This window comes from Colletes latitarsis, chromosome 6, assembly GCF_051014445.1.
Source record: "Colletes latitarsis isolate SP2378_abdomen chromosome 6, iyColLati1, whole genome shotgun sequence".
Taxonomy (NCBI): Eukaryota; Metazoa; Arthropoda; class Insecta; order Hymenoptera; family Colletidae; genus Colletes; species Colletes latitarsis.
Genome location: NC_135139.1, coordinates 24,194,007 through 24,214,757, shown reverse-complemented (window position 1 = coordinate 24,214,757; position 20,751 = coordinate 24,194,007). Strand labels below are relative to the sequence as shown.

The window sequence follows — 20,751 nt, the reverse complement described above, 5'->3', positions numbered from 1 at the left end:
GAAGAATCGGAGTTAACGTTTTGTTTATTGCTAGGATACGTTTAACGGAAATTGTTTGAACATCGAATCAGAATAATAAAGTGTAATTAAATATAAAGGTTGAAATGTAGAAAAATGGCTGCCATCTAGCGTCGAAGATAGCGAACTATTTCACGACAAACTTGGACGTTTTACCACCAGGTTTTATTACATTGTATTTGTCGGGGAAAGAATTTTTTTTCTCGAAAATGCGTAGGATTTCGAGGGTATGTGTATTCACCAAAAACGATTGTAATCGACCCCCGCAACTGAAAATAATTTTTTTCAGAATGATTTGAAATTTTTAAATTTTGTTAATGTTTAAAATTTTTTTATCCCGATGGTCGGAGCGAAAGCTGACGAAAAGTGACGATTTCATATATATCTCTAATATCTCTTTAACTTAGCGTAAAGCATTCTACAAACATCGAGAAGCCTTAATTTGTTGCCGTCCAAGGAGAAAACCACTAACACCGACTACCCCTTCCTCCTCGCGACAGGAAACTAAACACTCGTTTTCTCATGGCAATAAAAATCACAACAGTGTTCCAAGTTCTAATTTCCTTGACTTTGTTCATTTCCGCCTTACACTTTAATTTACTGAAATCCCGCGCAAAAACGTACAGTTCAATGCATTCATTCGTCATTTATCTAGTGACTTTGGTTACTTTTCAATTCTCAGTGGTTATCAGCAATAGTGAGCATATTCACATTAAAACAAAATACAAATTTAAATAGATAAGTATAAAAATATTAAAAATAAAGAACAATGTATATATGTATAAATTGAAATTATTATCCTAAGCAATTTCTAGTACTAGAACGTTACTAGAAAACTAAACCTACTCACGATTTGGTATCGCAACATTACTGTCGAAGTTGTACAACAAATCCAGTGTTGTGACACTGAAAATTTATACTTCTCACATCAGGACTAACATGATTTTTATCGCTGTCATGGCAGTAATGTGACAATTTTCATTTTCAGGCAATAAACTTTATCATTTCATAAATAATATAAACAGTTGTTGAAATTAGTAAATAGTCAAAAACCCGCTACACTGTCACGACAATTTACTGCCATGTGAAAACGTATGTTTAATGAGGTTAAAATCGTTTCGTCAAACACGTTCGTACAGTTACAGGCTTGTCTGGTCAGGTATATCTGACCGGAACGTGTGTAACCGGCTTAATAGTCGTATATTGAATACTCGCCCCAGTTCGTGGGCACGGCTGTCAAGTTTGACTGATTTACGTAGAGTCCCGCATACGACTTGCGATTGTCGTGCAACCGCACTTTTTTGTGCCGACCGAATAGTACGAAATTTAGGGGAAAAAAATGCAAAACGCCATAATTCCAATAGTTTTACGTTTTTGAATCAAGGAACGAACAAAACAAGTAATCTATGTAAATCGCAATGAATAGCGGTTATGTTTTTCAATGGAGAGCGACATAACGACAATGGCGGCAATGTCCCCGTCAAAGGTAAGTTAATATCGAAGCCACTTTAATATACGCGAATCTCTGGGTGCGTTTGTATTACGGTGCAATGAAATGTCGAATCGAAATACTCAACGTTCAACATATTCCACGACGATGAAAAATGTTACATTTCGTATCGATGAAATGAAAATACATTCGCGTGTTATTCGTCCAAATTTGGATGACATTTTACGTCAAATAAGACGCACGACCCCCGATCTGTATAAAAAATAGCCGAATTTCTGTGATATTGTCATAGTATTTTGTTCGGTAACAAATATACGAGTGGAATTTTATTGACTATATTTAATGTTTCTAAAATTAATCCAATATTCCTTTGTAAACGCGTCGTCTGTCTGTAATGCTTTTTATTTTTAAATGATAATTCGCTTAATTAAATATATCGTGTACACGAATTAATAATAATTAGAATCTTTCGTGATACTCTGAATTACATTTAAAATAATTATTCCGGCTGTGTTAAAGTTATACTTTCGTGTTGTTTTATGATTTTGATGTGTGTAAATGTTATTTCAGCGAAGATTGCAGAAGGAGTTAATGTCTTTAATACGTGAGCCTCCACCAGGTGTACGCGTAGATGGAGATCTTGCTGGACAAAATTTAACACAATGGATTGTTCATATGGAAGGTGCAAAGGGTACTTTGTACGAAGGAGAACAATTTCAACTGCAATTCAAATTTAGTTCTAAGTACCCATTTGATTCGCCAGAAGTAACTTTCATAGGTGCAAATATACCAATTCATCCACATGTTTATAGTAATGGTCATATTTGCCTATCTATTTTGACCGACGATTGGTCTCCAGCTCTGAGTGTGCAAAGTGTTTGTTTAAGTATTGTATCAATGTTGAGCAGTTGTAAAGCAAAGGTAAGACACATTTTGTCGTGCCGGTTGATAAAATAATAATAAATATTATTGTGCCATCGCAGGAGAGACCACCTGGTAATGCAATTTATGTGAAAACATGTAACAAAAACCCAAAGAAAACAAAGTGGTGGTATCATGGTAAGTGAATATAAATCGAATGATTATTTTTTTCATATTTTTTCTTTTATTAGATACAATAACAGTATTCTTAAATTATTTAATAGACGACTACATTTACTTGAAAATAGAATTGTGTAGCATTTGTCTTTTGTGTTTTAACAGATGACAATGTGTAACAGCAACTGCTGAAATTATTAACAATTTGTTAATTGTGCAGTTATTGCTGGACCAAGTGGAATGACATTTTCTGTAACTTAAAATAATTATTAAAATTTCATAGATGAAATTGATGAAGTAACTTTATCACATATTAACAAATTAGATGCATAAGTTAGGAAAAAAAGCAAAGGCAACATAGTGCTTATTATTATTGCAATAAAAAGGCAATGTAAAATGCGTGAGTTATCCAATTATAAATTATTATGATGTTATTAAGAATGATATATATTATCCCGCAGTTAAATAGAAAAAGCATAAATTACAAAACGCGAATGCCGAAGAAAAAGGTGCACACAACATGCTAATACACAATGAAAGCATTGTATTGTCTATGTAGGAAGTGCGCTGTACAATGATATCAGATTAATATATTGCAGTAATCACTATTAATAGCGTAACACCAAAAATATACAATGTTATCTCACTTGTTACCCCACTTATTTAACATTATTTTAAATAAAAGGTAAGCAATTATTTTGAACGGATCTCATGGTGTGCAATCCAAATTAAGTATAAATATAAGTATAGATAATCGAAATATATAATATTTAGTTCCAAATACATTTTATCATTCAATTACTCTTATAGATTGAGACACACATAATGTCATTAAAATCATTGACCTGTATTATTATTGATCAATAAAATTTGTTCTTTTATAGAACCATGATAAAAAATAATACAACTATTTATATTTACTGGCGTTATTAGAAACGCAAATTCGGTTACAAAAAAACAAATCATTCACTTGATATTCTTATAATTTCGGATAATACGATGAGTCAATAACTAAGTAATTTAAAAAAGGAACCATAAAAATTCATAAAAACTGAAATTTGCTATTTTTCAATGATTTGACAAATTAAAATTAGTCGTATGAAAATAACATTAAATATGGTTTGAACAAGTTACATTGTATTTTAATTATGATTTAAATAGGTTAGGTTAGTTATCAGTACATGATGTTAACTAACCTAACTTACGGAGCTTATCTAACTATCCAACGATCTGTCGGAAGATGTATTTAAAGAGATAAAAATAATTGTATATAATAACATTTCAATGAAAGTAATCGATTGGGGAGACAGTTTTATAGAGTGTTTATTGATACGTACGAAACTTACAAAAGAATATTGAAATTCACGAAATTAAAACCGATGTACGTTTCTCACGCCCGAGAGTTTGCTGCACAAAGTACGAAAGTTCGATGTCATTGGAAAATTCAAATAAATTAAAAATGGCTACTTATTCAACAATTATAATGCTTGGACATGTAAAATAAAGTTAAAGAAATAAGTATAATTAGAGACAACGTAGAGTAGTGTTTTATAATGCATATCAGAATGAGTGTGCGTATGAGAAGAACAATTTGCTGCGGGATCGCAATATTATTAAGCGTAGTGTACTTGTATACGAATCGAAACTTGTATACAAATGTACGCGACAGAAATGTTTCTTTAAAGTTACTTCTTAATGCTGCTATAAAGGCAGCTGAATTCGGTGGCTCTGAAGTAATAGCAGTCCACGATCAAGTTAAGTTTGAGGTAGAGAGTAAGGGAAAAACAAAAGAAGGTAATAAATTGTTCTCTTAACATTAAAATGTTTACAAACGCTATACATGTAACATATTATGTATTACTATGTAAATGAAGATAATTTTAAATATCAATACATAACAGAATAATGTTGATACAGTATAAATGTAATTATAATGCCAATAACGTTAGAATCTTATTTCTAAACTTAATAGGTGTAAATGATCCAGTAACAGAAGCAGATTATAGATCACATTGCGCAATGTATCATTCTTTAGTAGAAGCATTCCCAGGTATAACTGTAATATCCGAAGAAACATCAAAAGACTGTGATAAAGTTGCAGTATCAGATGTAAGAGACTCTATCGATAGCTTGGTCGATTATGATATTAAGGATGAAATTGTGAACACTAATGATATAACAATTTGGATTGATCCTCTTGATGCTACCAAAGAATTCACAGGTGTGTACATATTATACACTTGAAGCTTTAAATCTAATTTAGAAAGTATCTATTATTTATTAATTTGTGTTTAATCCAGAAAATTTGTTGCAATATGTTACAACTATGGTTTGTATTGCCGTTAAAGGAAAGCCAATAATAGGTGTTATATATAAGCCATTTGAAACAAAACAAAATTCTAGTCTGTTTTGGACATGGACTGATCATGTGGTATCACGAAATTTACAAGGACTACACAAGGTAATACAATCAACAAGATATATAAATACATATATTAAATATTTTTTTAAAAAACAGCAGGAAAACCGCAGACAACCAATTTTAATTGTATCCCAATCGCATGCTGGTCAAGTTCACAATGTTACCAAAAGTGTATTTGGTAAAGGGGTTGAAATAATCTCTGCAGCTGGGGCAGGTAATAGTGCTTGTAATTCGGTGTTTTATATATTTTCTTCATTACCATTGGTTTATATTTCTTTATGTATTTTTAGGTTATAAATTTTTAGAAGTTGCAAGCGGTAATGCAACTGCATATGTACATATGACAGTAATAAAAAAATGGGATATTTGTGCTGGCACTGCAATTCTTACTGCTCTTGGCGGCACAGTCACGCAATTGTTCGATCAACAAATTATAACTTTTGGACCCAATGATTCCAAAATACTCACACAGGGTCTTCTAGCTACTATGAGTAATCATGCTTGGTATTTAGATAAATTTTTTAAATATCTAATATAAAATATATCTTTAAATATAATTATTAACTTTTAAATTCTTCCTGCGAGAATACTGAACAAATCTTCCACGTTGTAAAGATTTGATACCAGATAATAATTGAAATGAATAGTTTAAAAACTTTTATTTATAAGTCTATATGAAACTTTGTTTTTAATTGAATGTTCCTAGGTAAGTGTGTTCCATACAACAAATTTATACTGTAGATTAGCATTGTATCGTTTGTTGTTATTACTACATTCTGTATTTTACAGATATTCATGGAATTCTTAATTTTATATTCCATAATATTGTTAAATTTTTACCAATCCTTTTTGTTAAAAAGGAAAAAAAGAATAAATTTTTCGCAAAATGTTTCTGTTTATTTAATTTCTATGCACGATGGAAGGTAATGCTTAGTTGTAATAATAATTGCACACAGTAATATTATAAATAACAGTTTTTATTGTATCTTTTTTATGAAAAATCAAGGCAGTAATACTCAAATGACTTACAATTTTTAAATTAAGCTAGTTTTACTTTTTCGTCAAAAATTATTATTTCTGACACTTTTTTTAGCTTTTTATTAAATTTACCAGATGCTTTTTCATTTGTTACTGTATTTGAACAGAACTCCATGTATCGCGAAATGACTTTCTTTTGCAATTTCTTTAAGGAAATTTCTCCTTTATTTTTAACTACATCTAAAATAGTACCTTTCCAGTCAAAGGTTGATTTTTCTATAGTGTCGTCGCATTGATTAATTGATGATTCAGACAGCACAGTATTTTTACTTTTTTTTGCTGGGCTTGATTTTTCTGTTTGTTCTTCCACAGAAGCATTTATACTTTTCTTTTTGGAGTCAGATTTTTCTACTTGTTTCCCCACTGTTTTAGATAACTTTCTTTTCTTTTTATTAAGATTATTAACAGTATTTGTATCAGCAGTATTAGATTCATTAATTCCATTCTGTTGATCTTCAGTTAGATTTTCTTTACATATATTTTCATTATTTTGATTTTCAATAGCATTATTCTCTTGATTTTCGGTTAAATCTTTTGCATTACCTTCCTTATGATCTGTTTTACCTATTCAAATATGAAATATAAATTATATTACAAAGTAATGGTTGTTTTTATGACATAGCAGTAACAAATTATTCTTACCATTTTCCTGCTGCTGTTTCCTGGTTACATTTTGCAAATTGTTTTTATAATCGGTCTCCATTATAGTCCAAACCCTTTCGACCACTGCTGAATTTATCTTTTGACCCAAAGCATTCTGTACAAAGTTTAAAAATTTTGCCTTCTTTCGTGGAATGTTCTCAAATTTTGATAAGGTTTGTAGAAAACTTCGTTCTGTATTTGACAAGTCGGTTCTGCTATTCAATATATTATTTACAATATTAATCCACTCTTGTTGCTTTCGTTCGCCCTTATTTGCTCCAACTTTCGGAACATAGTCTTTCCCTCCGTATCGTTGTGCTTCGGTTATACATTTTGTGTGAGCTACGTATTCCTCTCCTCTTAACGTAACAAATAATATATATGAGACAATTATACACGATCTAATCACATTTATTTCGTACTTATAATACCTACCGGAAATCTTTAAAACAGTCGACACACGTTAAAAAAGGAGCGGTGTGACACTGAAATTCGTAATGTTTTGCTACCTTCGGCTTTTGTAACGTTTCACCGCAATTATTACAAGTAAACACGACCATTTTTTTACGGTACTTTATATCGAATCAAGAAAAATTATTACTATAAAATTTAAGTGAAGTTGAATTAATAAAACGTGTTTAATGCTTCTGTTATGATTAACCTAAATGTTACGGTATCGTCTAAATTCACGTACCACACATGCTACCTTATTTCAGAACTTATGCTAGAAATTGCTAGAGAGTCTAGAGACTAGTAGAGACCAAACACTGCAATATACTTGTTGGAAGTTACTTGTACATTTTGGCGCCCTCGTTGCAAACAAATAAATGATCGATTTATAACAGAAATCTATTTGTTGAAAAGTATCTCCTTCATATAATTAACGTTTATTGTATTGCTGATGTTGCAAAATATTTATTAAATCACAAGTTAACAAATGTATTTGTATTGTTAATTGTAAACAAAGAAAGAATACGAATTAGATAGGGAATATTAATTCTTGCTGTCTGAGGGAAAAATCACTAGGAATCAGACTCGTGAACAGAGATGCCAGAAAGGCACCGAAGGTGCACTCTCACACTATGTCAGATCACGCGTACGTGAGCTCGTGGAGTTTCGGAAACCCGACAAAGGCAAAATGACGCATGCCCTCTTTCTCGATTCTCCGAAGTTGCCCGAAGTAAGTTCGGATCGTCTCGTGGGAGTCGAGAGAGAAAGGCTCACACTTCCCTTCTCGCTCTTGAACAACTAACATCCGACCTCTCGTCAACAGGTCTCCACTGGCCTCTGCTGACCGCTGCTGACCACTCCTGGAATTTCTGACAACGTATAACAATTACTGCATGCTACTGTTCGCCCCTGCTGATCTCCGCTTGCCACTGCATGCCTCTGCTCGTCTCTGCTGACCGCTACTGACCACTGCAGGTATTTCTGATAATCTATAACGATTAATACTTACTACTGCATGCCCCTACAAGTCTCTGCTTGCCTTTGCAGGTTCTGCATGCCTGTGGATGCCTTTACTGGCCTCTGCTGAACACTGCTGACCACCCCTGATGCTTCTGACATCGTATAACAATTACTGCATGCTACTGTTGGCCCCTGCTGATCTCTGCTTGCCACTGCATGCCTCTGCTCGTCTCTGCTGACCGCTACTGACCACTCCTGTTACTTCTGACAACGTATAACGATTACTACTGACTACTGTTAGTCCCTCCCAGCCTCTGCTGGCCCCCGCTGACCACCGCTTATATTTCTGACAACGTATAACGATTACTACTGACTTCTGTCTGCCTCCGCTGGACTCTGCTGACCGCTGCTGACCACTCCTGTTACTTCTGACAACGTATAACGATTACGACTGGCTACTGTTAGCCTCTCCCAGCCTCTGCTGGCCTCTGCTGACCACCACTTATATTTCTGACAACGTATAACGATTACAACTTGCTACTGCCTGCCTCCGCTGGACTCTGCTGACTGCTACTGACCACTCCTGTTACTTCTGACAACGTATAATGATTACTACTGGCTTCTTCTTGCTTCTGCCAACCTCTGCTGGCCCCTGCTGACCACTACTCACCTTTGTTACAACTTTCAACATGATATATATGTATTAAAGCTTTGTATATTGTAAATCTATGACAATAAATAATATAATTTCAAAGAATTCCATGTGTTCTCGTCACTTATACCTTTCTTTTCCTCTCCCAATCATTCCCTTACTTATAAGATACGTGCCACCCCTTCGCGAGGTAGTCAACATTTAAGAAAAATTCCGGGCGCTTTGAAAACCGGGTGACCTTGACCCAATTTCGAAATTGGGTCAAGGCCATTCGAATCTTTGAAAATTTCTGGCCGCTTCGGAAATCTGAATGGCCTTGACCCACTTTCGAAATTGGGTCAAGGCCATTCGAATCTTAGAAAATTTCTGGCCGCTTCGAAAATCTGAATGGCCTTGACCCAATTTCGAAATTGGGTCAAGGCCATTCGAAATTTTAGAAATCTTCGGGCCAACTTGGAAATCCGGATGGCCTTGACCCAATTTCGAAAGTGGGTCAAGGCCATTCGAAATTTTAGAAATCTTCGGGCCAACTTGGAAATCCGGATGGCCTTGACCCAATTTCGAAAGTGGGTCAAGGCCATTCGAAATTTTAGAAATCTTCGGGCCAACTTGGAAATCCGGATGGCCTTGACCCAATTTCGAAAGTGGGTCAAGGCCATTCGAAATTTTAGAAATCTTCGGGCCAACTTGGAAATCCGGATGGCCTTGACCCAATTTCGAAAGTGGGTCAAGGCCATCGACATTTTAGAAAATTTTGGACTCTTCGGGAATCCAGATTTGTCCTTGACCCAATTTCGAAAGTGGGTCAAGGCCATTCGAATCTTAGAAAAATTCCGGACACTTTGGGAATCCAGATTTCATTTTAGAAAAATGAGGGAATAATTTGGAGAGGAAAAGAAAGGTAAAAATGATGAGAACACATAGAATTCTTTGAAATTATATCATTTATTGCCATAGATTTACATTATACAACACTTTAATACACATAAACATATTATATTACATTGCATCGTGTCACAATTTGTCAGCAACGGTCAGCAGTGGTCAGCGATGGTCATCGATGGTCAGCTGACGTCGGGAGATGTTGGCAGAGGTCAGCAGATGGTGGCAGTAGCCAGTAGTAATCGTTGTACGTTGTCAGAAATATAAACGGTGGTCAGCAGAGGCCAGCTTAGGCCAGCTTAGGCCAGGGGACGGTGGCAGAGGTTAACAGAGGAGGGCAGGAGTCGTAGTAATCGTTGTACGTTGCCAGAAATATAAGCGGTGGTCAGCAGAGGCCAGCAGTGGCAAGCAGAGATCACCAGGGGCGAATAGTAGCAAGTAGTAAGCGTTATACGTTGTCAGAAGCATGAGAGGTGGTCAGCAGCGGTCAACAGAGACGAGCAGAGGCATGCAGTGGCAAGCAGAGATCAGCAGGGGCGAACAGTAGCATGTAGTAATTGTTATACGATGTCAGAAGCATCAGGGGTGGTCAGCAGTGTTCAGCAGAGGCCAGCAAAGGCATGCACAGGCAAGCAGAAACCTGCAAAGGCAAGCAGAGAGTTGTAGGGGCATGCAGTAGTAAGTATTAATCGTTATACATTATCAGAAATACCTGCAGTGGTCAGTAGCGTTCGGCAGAGGCCAGGAAAGTTCAGCAGAGACAAGTACACGCTGATAGAGATCAGCAAAGACCAACAGAGATTAGCAGAAGTCGGTAGTAATCGTTATAGGTTGTCAGAAATATAAGCGATGGTCAGCAGAGGCCAGCAGTGGCAAGCAGAGATCACCAGGGGCGAATAGTAGCAAGTAGTAAGCGTTATACGTTGTCAGAAGCATGAGAGGTGGTCAGCAGCGGTCAGCAGAGACGAGCAGAGGCATGCAGTGGCAAACAGAGATCAGAAGGGGCGAACAGTAGCATGTAGTAATTGTTATACAATGTCAGAAGCATCAAGGGTGGTCAGCAGTGTTCAGCAGAAGCCAGTAAAGGCATGCACAGGCAAGCAGAAACTTGCAAAGACAAGCAGAGACTTGTAGGGGCATGCAGTAGTAAGTATTAATCGTTTTACATTATCAGAAATACCTACAGTGGTCAGTAGCGTTCGGCAGAGACAGGCACACGCTGACAAAGATCAGCAAAGACCAACAGAGATTAGCAGAAGTCGGTAGTAATCGTTATAGGTTGTCAGAAATATAAGCGATGGTCAGCAGAGTCCAGCAGAGGCAAGCAGTAATCAGGAGCAGTCAGTAAGAGTCGCTGTATGGTGTAAAAAGTTGTCGGGAGTTCTTAAGTTTTGTCAGCACTGGTCATCAGAGTCATCAGAGGCAAATAGAAACCAGGAGCAATTTGCAGAGTTCAGTAATGAACTCTAGGAAAGGAGAATCTAGTATCTCTGGTACAGATGGCAGTGCGAACGCTTGACCTTTGTCTCTAATTTCGTAGAGAAAATAGATTTAATTTATTAAACTTTGCGTGAATCACTGGCAACTCACGATCCTTACATTTTTGTAAGCGAAATATATTTTTTGGTTAGGTATTTAAATAAAACACACGAGCACGATAGTACGTATCGTAAACTTGTTTTCGAGGTTATACCAGAGACTTCAATTTTACGTGATACTAAAAAAATATATAAACAAATTGAAAATGCCGCGAATTTATTATTTCCAGCAAGATAATTACCCCAAGCATGCACCATACATAGTTCAACCGTATTTACTGCGTACAAATTCCCAAAATTATTTAGAACACTTCCCCAATCGTCGGATTTCGGCCCAACCAGATTGTCCGGAAAGAAAATCGATAATGAGTTGATGTTACGTGTTCCAATCAATAAACCGGTCGCACAAACGAGACTCTATCGAGTGTATCTGTTTATTAATGGAAATACTGAAATCGGCATACAATTATCTCTAATATAATTATCTGTTTTACGTTCAATTATACGATTTATTACATTAATTAGCAATATCAACAATTGATTATTCTCACTTTTTACTCACATTCTTTCGATTTTCCATTCGCTCCCCTCTCTCAATACCTGGCTTGATTATCCATCGTGTAATAAGATATATACATTTCGAATTACACCTATAATGCAGTTACAACAAGTGAATTGAAGTAACGACGGTACCAGCGAATTAATTAATTATTGTTTTAATTGACAATCGTTTTGGCACAGTACGGAATCAGCGTGGATCTCCCGTACTTATCCATTCTCTTCAAACGTATAGAAAATTCACGTTATCTCGTGTTGTACATGAAATATTAGTCGATGCTCGTGTATCGTGTAACCGGTGTAATGTAAGTTGCCACTCCTAGGAAGACACTTTTCGTTTTCCCGGGCGATGCTTCGCATTTACGAATGAAATTTATATAAACCGTGGCAACGGAATACTGTCACATCGATATCGACGACATTATCATCACTACAGACATATTGCTTCCGAATGTTACTTAAATTTCTTAAGGCACTATTAACATGGCATTTTCGCGATTCTTGCACAATTTATACACGGTGTTCGGCCTGGGAAAAATTTTAATGGAGGATCCTAGAGGCCAAAATAAGACGAAAATCAAGAATACCAATTTGTCGATGGAGGCTTCGTTAAAAAGTTATTAACGTTTAAAGTTTCGCCAGTTCTGAATTTTTTTCTCGAAAATGCGCAGGATTTCGGGGGTATGTCCATTCACCAAAAATGATTGCAATTGACCCCCGTAACTGAAAATAATTTTTTTAATACGATTCGATATTTTTTAATTTTGTCGAAAAATTTGTCAACCTACTCGAATTTTTTTCTCGAATATGCGTAGGATTTTGGGGGTATGTATAATGACCAAAAATGATTGTAATTACCCCCTGTAACTAAATATAATTTTTTTAGTATGATTTGAAATTTTTTAATTTCGTCTAAAAATTTCTGTATCTACTCGAATTTTTTTCTCGAAAGTGGCTAGGATTTCGGGGGTGTGTGTAATGACCAAAAATGATTGTAATTACCCCCTATAACTAAATATAATTTTTTTAGTATGATTTGAAATTTTTTAATTTCGTCTAAAAATTTCTGTATCTACTCGAATTTTTTTCTCGAAAGTGGCTAGGATTTCGGAGGTGTGTGTAATGACCAAAAATGATTGTAATTACCCCCTGTAACTAAATATAATTTTTTTAGTATGATTTGAAATTTTTTAATTTCGACTAAAAATTTCTGTATCTACTCGAATTGTTTTCTCGAATATGCGTAGGATTTTGGGGATATGTTTAATGACCGAAAATGATTGTAATTACCCCCTGTAACTAAATATAATTTTTTTAGTATGATTTGAAATTTTTTAATTTCGTCTAAAAATTTCTGTATCTACTCGAATTTTTTTCTCGAAAGTGGCTAGGATTTCGGAGGTGTGTGAAATGACCAAAAATGATTGCAATTACCCCCTGTAACCAAATATAATTATTTCAGAACGATTTGAAATATTTTTCTTTTGTCGAAAAATTTCACACCTTCTCGAATTTTTTTCTAGAAAGTGGGTAGGATTTCGAGGGTATGTCTAATGACCAAAAATGATTGTAATCAAGCCCCGCAGCCGAAAATAATTTTTCCAGAACGGTTTGAAATTTTCGAATTTAATTGTTAATAACTTTTTAACGAAGCCTCCATCAACAAATTGGTATTCTTGATTTTCGTCTAGAATCCCCCATTAAAATTTTTCCCTGGGATGGCCGAACACCCTGTATACATTTACAATTTACGTCGAACACGTTTCTCTGTAAACATCGATTCTCACAAAATATATTTTACCGACATTTTTTTTTTTTTTATTTTTTCGCGTTCGTATAATGATTCTTTCACCCTCGTGCAGGCGAATGCGCACGACGCGTGTCGCGACAATCGTTATTTCAATACTTGCGTCGTCGGTGTCTATGAAAAATCAGCAACGACGTTAGGCGAGTTAGTACAGTAAGAAAAATAACGCGAGCGTAATGCATTTCAGGACGATACAGTATCTCTTAACGGCGATGTTAACGTTTCTCCGTCAAGACCGATAACATGCGTGTAATTACGAGAATGACTTTAACACTTAGCCAACGGCGGAAAAACGAGTCACAGGGGAGGGGGATAACCGCATCTTTCATCACAGAGGCTTTTCTAAATAAATCGTCGTCGATCTTGTACAAAATACGAATATTTACAATATCACTAACGAACAGAACGGTAGTTAATATTTCGATGCTCGCTTATTTTAACCAAAGTTGTTACGTCAATCGTTCGTTAGCGTGCATACAATGTTTCCAACAGTTTCTTCGTAATTTCATGAATAAACGTTCAATGATATAACAATTGCAACGGTGTCGTCCATCGGCTAAGTGTTAAATAACCGTGAATATAATATTTATATATAATAACAATAATAATAATATTAAAATAGAATAATATTAATAATGATGGGCATCGTCGAAACTACGAGTTCGACGAGCCCCCAAAAGATCCACTATCATTATATATAAATACTATCGATAATAATAATAATTAATAATTAATAATAATAATAATAATAATCGCAATATTGATAATCCATTAATAGTAGTCGTGATTCTCGTTACGTATTACATGCGCTTATGTACAAAACGTTGACAATAAATCGTCTTTAAGGCCACTACGCGAATAATCTAGTCACTAATAGCGTTGACTAAAGTGTACGCACGCGATTTTCAAGGCATAAACGGCTAAACAGCGAATCAACGCCATCCGTAAAGATCTACGAAACGTCGTGTATAGTATGCACGGAGATATTGCCCGGTATCGTACTACATTATTGCTCAGACGCGACACACGTTGCCCCACAAAGGCTGGTGTCGTGTGACACGAAGCAAAGCCCAACTGTTCCCTGCGAATTCCGGACCCGTTTCGCCCAAGACGAATTCCCAAACGAGATTTACAATCGAAACTATTATTTTCGAAGCATTTATCTGCTCGAAGTCTCGTCATTCGATGCGCAGAAGCGTCGCCATTCTTATCTTTAGTTCCGAGATTGAAAGCGACGTAGATCGAGAAATTTAAAAAACTCTTTTTCATTCCCAAACGATACTTGGAATACGGAATACGAATATTGTTAACGTTTTTAAAAAAATATATTAGCTCGTAAGGTAACCCTAATACGTATTTTCGTTTATCTTCAAGAGTGGAGAAATACCTATGGATGCAGTTGGATGCTTCGTGTTACATTCTATTGAAAAAAAAGTAGCGTATCAGAAATGTTTAAAAGCGACCAAGTCTTGCCAGCTGCCGCAGCTACGCGTAAACCGCTATCCCCTTTTCCTTCTCGTCTTTCATCACCGATCGGATCGCTGTTCTTTTCCCTCTAGCTTGCCCGGAAAGACACCTTCAGAGCCTTAGACTAGATAATAAAGAAATGCACAGAAAGATACAGCCGTGAGATGCTAATCGCGGTGCAAGCCGTGAAACTTACACTCAGGCCGAAATACAGGGTGTTCCAGGCACACCTGGAAAAAATTTTAATGGGGGATTCTGGAGATCAAAATAAGACGAAAATCAAGAATACCAATTTGTCGATGGAGGCTTTGTTAAGAAGTTATTAACGTTTAAAGTTCCGCCCGTAATGAATTTTTTTTCTCGAAAATGCGCAAGATTTCGGGGGTATGTCTATTCACCAAAAATTATTGTAATTGACCCCCGTAACCGAAAATAATTTTTTTAGAATTAATTAAAAATTTTTTTTTTCGTCGAAAAATTTCAAACCTTCCCGAATTTTTTTCTAGAAACTGAGTAGAATTTCGGGGGTATGTCTATTCACCAAAAATGATTGTAATTGACCCCCGCAACCGAAAATAATTTTTCCAGACCGATTTGAGATCTTTTTTTTTCGCTGAAAAATTAAGGCACCTACACCCCCTGGGTTGATTTTTCTTAAAAATTCGTTTTTAGCTTTTAATAATTTTGTTTGACACCCTATAGAAAAATTGTCTAATACTTTTTTGTAGGTACCCATGAGCTCTACTTCAGAAAAAAGTTTGATTGAAATATATTCACTATCGTAGAAGTTATGGCTGTTTGAACATTGGACCACTTTTATGTAGTTTTTCACATTTTACGGGATCAAGGAGCAACTTTTTCAATATTTTTAGAATTTCTACTTATTCTCTACTAAAATACGCGTCGATTGCTTTTTTAAACATTAAAATCCTTCAATCCGTTCAGAAGTTACGACGTTTCAAAGATTCGCATAAAATTTCGAGGAACCATATCAAGGCTTAGATTAGATTTTCGCTAAGGAATTTTTTTCTCGTAAGCGCGTAGGATTTCGGGGGTACGTGTAATGACCAAAAACGATTGTAATTGACCCCCACAACCGAAAATAATTTTTCCAAAACGATTTGAAATTTTTTTTTTTCGTTGAAAAATTTCACACCTTTTCGAATTTTTTTCTCGAAAGTGGGTAGGATTACGAGGGTATGTCTAATGACCAAAAATGATTGTAATCGACCCCCGCAGCCGAAAATAATTTTTCCAAAACGATTTGAAATTTTTTTTTTTCGTTGAAAAATTTCACACCTTTTCGAATTTTTTTCTCGAAAGTGGGTAGGATTACGAGGGTATGTCTAATGACCAAAAATGATTGTAATCGACCCCCGTAACCGAAAATAATTTTTCCAGAACGATTTGAAATTTTTGAATTTAATTGTTAATAACTTTTTAACGAAGCCTCCATCAACAAATTGGCATTCTTGATTTTCGTCTTATTTTAGCCTCTAGAATCTCACATTAAAATTTTTCCCAGCCGAACACCCTGTATACTGTTCATTCGAGGTAATTTTTACTAAATCATAAATCGCATCCACTTTGAAACTCCCAATTTCTTTCGAATCCATTTCAAATATTGAGATTTTATTTAACGTTACTCGAAGCAGTTCAATTTCGTTGAAGATGAAAAACCGAAGATATATTATTTCGTGCCTGAACATGGTCTTGTAGGTATAGTACTGTATGAGCCGTCAAGCCTGGTAAAATTAAGCGAAATCGCGGGAAATACAGTTGTTAGAAACAGTATAGAATTTTTACAAATACTTCTCTCCCTTATTGTCTCTAAGTCAAAGTTCTGTATTTAAAAAAAAAATCTTATTACTTTATACTCGTTTCGTTTTCGTCGATTTGCATACGCATTAAAAAAAAAAAAAACACAGACGCACGCTCAACACACGCTTACGTTAACAATTTTTCCCACCCACACACACACGAGCGGTACATTATGAATGCACGCGCAACTATAGCGACTATCAGCATTAACTTAATTTAATGCATATTCTGTTTCTAAATTTCGCTATCGAATAACTTACAATAGCCTGACAATAAATACGTCTATAAATTACAAAAAAAAAAAATTAAAAAAAAAAAGAGTTGCTTCCTCCTCTCTCGAAAAGTTACAAATAAAACGACGTAGAGATGAAAAACGCCGCGAATCGAACCTTCGTCGACGCGAATGCGCCGCCATTTTAAGGCGACCATCGCCCCGACCGCGGCGGTATCAATAATAAGTTATTATTAATAACAATCGCGACAAGTTCCATCGACGATATCGATAATAGCGACGATAATAGGTAGCACTAACATTTATACTATTTTAAAATAGTAATAGAAACATTATTAATAATAATAGATACAATGATAACGACGATGACGATGATAACGATGATTGGCGACGAGTGACGAACGATGGACCAACGAGAGTGATGCTAAATTAACGATTAATAATGTCGATGACGTAAATCTTACCAATAATTACACGTAATAATCAGAATAAATCAGAAGTTGGAGTTAATAGTAAACGTTAGCATACGCGCAATGATAACTGATGCCACCATCGGAGGTTCTTCAGTCTTCTTTGGTTACTGGGTAACTTGGTGAGGTTGGTGGGTACACGGTAGGGCTCCACGTTTACCGCCACGACTAAACTCCTCTTCTCCCTCCCCTCCCCTCCATCCCTCTCGGGGTTAGTTGGCACTCCTGCCGCGCGTTTCCCCCCCTCCAACGATTATCTTTTTCCCCGCCCCGCGAACAACTGTTCGAAACGGTTCGTAGTTCTTTAAACTAAGATTCGAATCGTTTCGAATATAATTTTAAGGTTAGAACTCTCGAATGTCTCGATAGATTTGACGGTTAAAAGTTTCGATTAAAAGAGACAGAGATTCGAATGTTGAAACGCTGTAATACTGATCGTTTCCACGTTCGAACCTCTCCTTTAACTCGCTACACTTTTTTACGTTTCAACCGGTTCTATTATACAACTGCCATCGAAACTCTTGGCACTTCGAAATCTATCGAAACCTTCGAGAGTCCTGGGCTTCGAATCATACTCGAACCGATTCGAAGTGCTTCGAATACCATTCGCTACGAGTAGCCGTCTCGGTACCGTGACAGGTCACTCGAGATAGAGAGCGGTGGTTGGCTTCCGGTCCGTTTAACCGTTGATGAGAGCCAATTGATTAATGAACGTCTGGGCCCCGCGGTTTGTGGGTGCTGCGAACTCCAGAACGAACGACCGGCCAAGCGACGGGATTATAAGAATAGCGTCCGACGAACGATCTTCTCTTCCTTTCGCTCGCGTTATTCTTATTTATTATCATTACGACTTCCTGTGCGCGCCTATCTTGTCCAGCGTCGAATTTTTCTGCCTCGCTGATTACCATCTTCCGTCCGCGATCCAAACGACGTTCGGAATAACCGTTAACGAGCTACTCCCTTAACCCTTTGACTGCTGACAATAACCTCGACGCAAGACATTTTCACGCATCGAGCATATTTACACACCGAACACCCATGAACGTTTACCGAACGTAGTTGGACTAGACGCCTATTAGGCATCGATAGCGACCGAGAGAGGTTAAACACGAAGCTCGCGACACGCGTCGTTTCTTATGCTAACCTGGGTACCGAGGAGTTTCCTTGCTGCCTGTACGCACTCTACAGAACACAGGATTTCCGTGCCCGATGCTAGCGAACTGTGAACGAAACTAGAAATACGTGGAGAAGTACCGAATCTTGAATACGATCGAAAACGGTGGAAGAACACTGAACGAGAAAATATCGTTCTACCGGTGCGATAGCCCCGAAAGCACGCGACGTTCGTACGCGCAGCTATCTTGCGCATTACGTGTCTAAGAAGAACCATCCTATTGGCGGACACGTCTCGCGTAGCTTTTTGCGAGGGAACGATATTTTTACTCGTTCGATCTCGAGCATTCTTTCGATTTTTTGTATTATTATTTTGTCACGCGAACACGGTTCAGAAGGATGTTACTCGCGGTCTGGTCATTTTTCCGAGGTTTATCAAAGTTGTTCGACGAGACGATTAACCTATAACAGCTATCTTAACAACGGTAGCACGATGTATTTTCGGTGATCGTTGCTAAGACTTTACGGCTCAGAACAACTCTTTAATCAAGGTCTACGCGTCTCGCGACCAGACGACCTCGTCGAATCTTGTTCTCGTGTAAATTTTTTCGGATCGACTTCGAAACTGTACGTCTATTTCCGCCACTCTTCTTATATACATTTTAAACATATTTCCCTGTTCTATGTTTCACTCTTGCTATCAATTCTTGCGAGCAAGACTCCCCCAGTCGATAGAGTTCCAACGATTACTTTCAGGCCCCGAGTAAGTCTAGACCCGCCTCTGCCCTTCCGTGCACGATTCAGAACCCGACACCCACGCAACCGAATCAACTAGCGTTTTCGTATGGTCTCTGGCCCCATCAACGAGAGGTACCGATTTCCTTCGTCTGCTCGACGAGCTTTTTATAATTTCGCAGCTGCGTCGATTCCCCGGTACGTCCGTCGCTTGGCACGTCGCTCTGGCGTCGTTGTCGGGACGACGAACACACGAGTGATCGCGAACCCCGACGACTAACGAAAACCAAGGCTCAGGAAGCGTGTTATTCCGTGAACCAGGAGAGTTCGGAGGAGGTTCGTCGGTTGGGCTGTACTCAGCTGAGCTCGCGCGGCGTCACCGAGTGCCGTCCCGGGTGATGATTGTTGCGATGATGACGCCTCGCCCGACGGCACTGCACCGTGCAACAGTCGTCGGCGTCGGCCACGTATTCCCCTCGTTTCATCTGATGCACTATCGAGTTACAAAGCGCCCGTGGACACCGTTTTCTGTCGCACCTCACGTCCCCGTTCTGCAAAACAAAACCAAACGGCGAAGCCTTGCGTTAGACTAGGACTGAAAACAGTTCAATATACCGAAAAGAAACGGTAATAAATATTAGAATGTTATATGGTTTCATCTAGTTCCTAATACGATGATAATAATGATTTGAACCTTGTCGATTTCGCAGAAAAATTTGTTCATCTACTTGAATTTTTTTCTCGAAAGTGAGCAGGATTTCGAAGGTATGTCTAATAACCAAAAATGATTGTAATTGGCCCCTGCAACCGAAAATAATTTTTTCAGATCGGTTTCAAACTTTTCAATTTTTACGAAAAATTTGTCCATCTATTTGAATTTTTTTCTCGAAAGTGAGCAGGATTTCGGAGGTATGTCTAATGACCAAAAATGCTTGTAATTGGCCCCCACAACCGAAAATAATTTTTTCAGATCGGTTTCAAACTTTTCAATTTTTACGAAAAATTTGTCCATCTATTTGAATTTTTTTCTCGAAAGTGAGTAGAATTTCGAAGGTATGTCTAATGACCAAAAATGATTGTAAATGACCCCCGCAACCGAAAATAATTTTTTCAGATCGGTTTCAAACTTTTCAATTTTGACGAAAAATTGGTCCACCTACTCGAATTTTTTTCTCGAAAGTGAGCAGGATTTCGAAGGTATGTCTAATGACCAAAAATGCTTGTAATTGGCCCCCGCAACCGAAAATAATTTTTTCAGATCGGTTTCAAACTTTTCAATTTTTACGAAAAATTTGTCCATCTACTTGAATTTTTTTCTCGAAATTGAGCAGGATTTCGGAGGTATGTGTAATGACCAAAAATGATTGTAATTGGCCCCTGCAACCGAAAATAATTTTTTCAGATCGGTTTCAAACTTTTCAATTTTTACGAAAAATTTGTCCATCTATTTGAATTTTT

General features: G+C 36.9%; 4 protein-coding genes across 7 annotated transcripts in view; 2 read left to right on the top strand and 2 right to left on the bottom strand.

Annotated features, from left to right (window-relative positions):
• The first annotated feature begins 1,225 nt into the window (after positions 1-1,225).
• LOC143342564 (ubiquitin-conjugating enzyme E2 W) lies at positions 1,226-3,213 on the top strand. Its single transcript, XM_076766594.1, has 4 exons — positions 1,226-1,504; positions 2,039-2,389; positions 2,452-2,527; positions 2,672-3,213. Exons 1-4 carry the CDS (start codon positions 1,460-1,462, stop codon positions 2,683-2,685), a joined length of 486 nt encoding a protein of 161 aa, XP_076622709.1. The 5' UTR covers positions 1,226-1,459; the 3' UTR covers positions 2,686-3,213.
• Positions 3,214-3,358: 145 nt separating this feature from the next.
• Positions 3,359-5,816, top strand: LOC143342563 (putative inositol monophosphatase 3). Of its 2 annotated transcripts, none has more exons than XM_076766593.1 (5): positions 3,359-4,300; positions 4,479-4,727; positions 4,807-4,967; positions 5,028-5,142; positions 5,219-5,816. In XM_076766593.1, exons 1-5 carry the CDS (start codon positions 4,060-4,062, stop codon positions 5,464-5,466), a joined length of 1,014 nt encoding a protein of 337 aa, XP_076622708.1. In that variant the 5' UTR covers positions 3,359-4,059; the 3' UTR covers positions 5,467-5,816. The 2 variants fall into 2 exon arrangements, with proteins under 2 accessions (XP_076622708.1, XP_076622707.1); XM_076766592.1 differs by having other exon boundaries at positions 5,025-5,142.
• Positions 5,817-5,887: 71 nt separating this feature from the next.
• Positions 5,888-7,321, bottom strand: LOC143342562 (uncharacterized). Its single transcript, XM_076766590.1, has 4 exons — positions 7,303-7,321; positions 7,044-7,208; positions 6,609-6,967; positions 5,888-6,530 (listed from the first exon to the last, which is right to left on the bottom strand). Exons 2-4 carry the CDS (start codon positions 7,166-7,168, stop codon positions 5,968-5,970), a joined length of 1,047 nt encoding a protein of 348 aa, XP_076622705.1. The 5' UTR covers positions 7,169-7,208; positions 7,303-7,321; the 3' UTR covers positions 5,888-5,967.
• A 10,415-nt stretch (positions 7,322-17,736) lies between these two features.
• Positions 17,737-20,751, bottom strand: part of Sog (chordin short gastrulation) — a 95,485-nt gene continuing 92,470 nt past the window's right edge. For all 3 annotated transcript variants that reach the window (XM_076766629.1, XM_076766631.1, XM_076766630.1), the window contains exon 8: positions 17,737-19,844. In XM_076766629.1, coding sequence (XP_076622744.1) covers positions 19,650-19,844 — 195 coding nt within the window. In that variant the 3' untranslated portion in view covers positions 17,737-19,649. The remainder of the gene's footprint in view (positions 19,845-20,751) is intronic.

Coding starts and splice junctions, on each gene's coding strand:
- LOC143342564 (XM_076766594.1), top strand. CDS start 1,460: ATGGAGAGCGACATAACGACAATGGCGGCAATGTCCCCGTCAAAG. Junction 1,505..2,038: donor CGGCAATGTCCCCGTCAAAG/GTAAGTTAATAT, acceptor ATGTTATTTCAG/CGAAGATTGCAGAAGGAGTT. Junction 2,390..2,451: donor TGAGCAGTTGTAAAGCAAAG/GTAAGACACATT, acceptor GTGCCATCGCAG/GAGAGACCACCTGGTAATGC.
- LOC143342563 (XM_076766592.1), top strand. CDS start 4,060: ATGCATATCAGAATGAGTGTGCGTATGAGAAGAACAATTTGCTGCGGG. Junction 4,301..4,478: donor TAAGGGAAAAACAAAAGAAG/GTAATAAATTGT, acceptor TAAACTTAATAG/GTGTAAATGATCCAGTAACA. Junction 4,728..4,806: donor TGCTACCAAAGAATTCACAG/GTGTGTACATAT, acceptor TGTTTAATCCAG/AAAATTTGTTGCAATATGTT.
- LOC143342562 (XM_076766590.1), bottom strand. CDS start 7,168: ATGGTCGTGTTTACTTGTAATAATTGCGGTGAAACGTTACAAAAGCCG. Junction 6,968..7,043: donor GACTGTTTTAAAGATTTCCG/GTAGGTATTATA, acceptor TGTTACGTTAAG/AGGAGAGGAATACGTAGCTC. Junction 6,531..6,608: donor GAAACAGCAGCAGGAAAATG/GTAAGAATAATT, acceptor ATATTTGAATAG/GTAAAACAGATCATAAGGAA.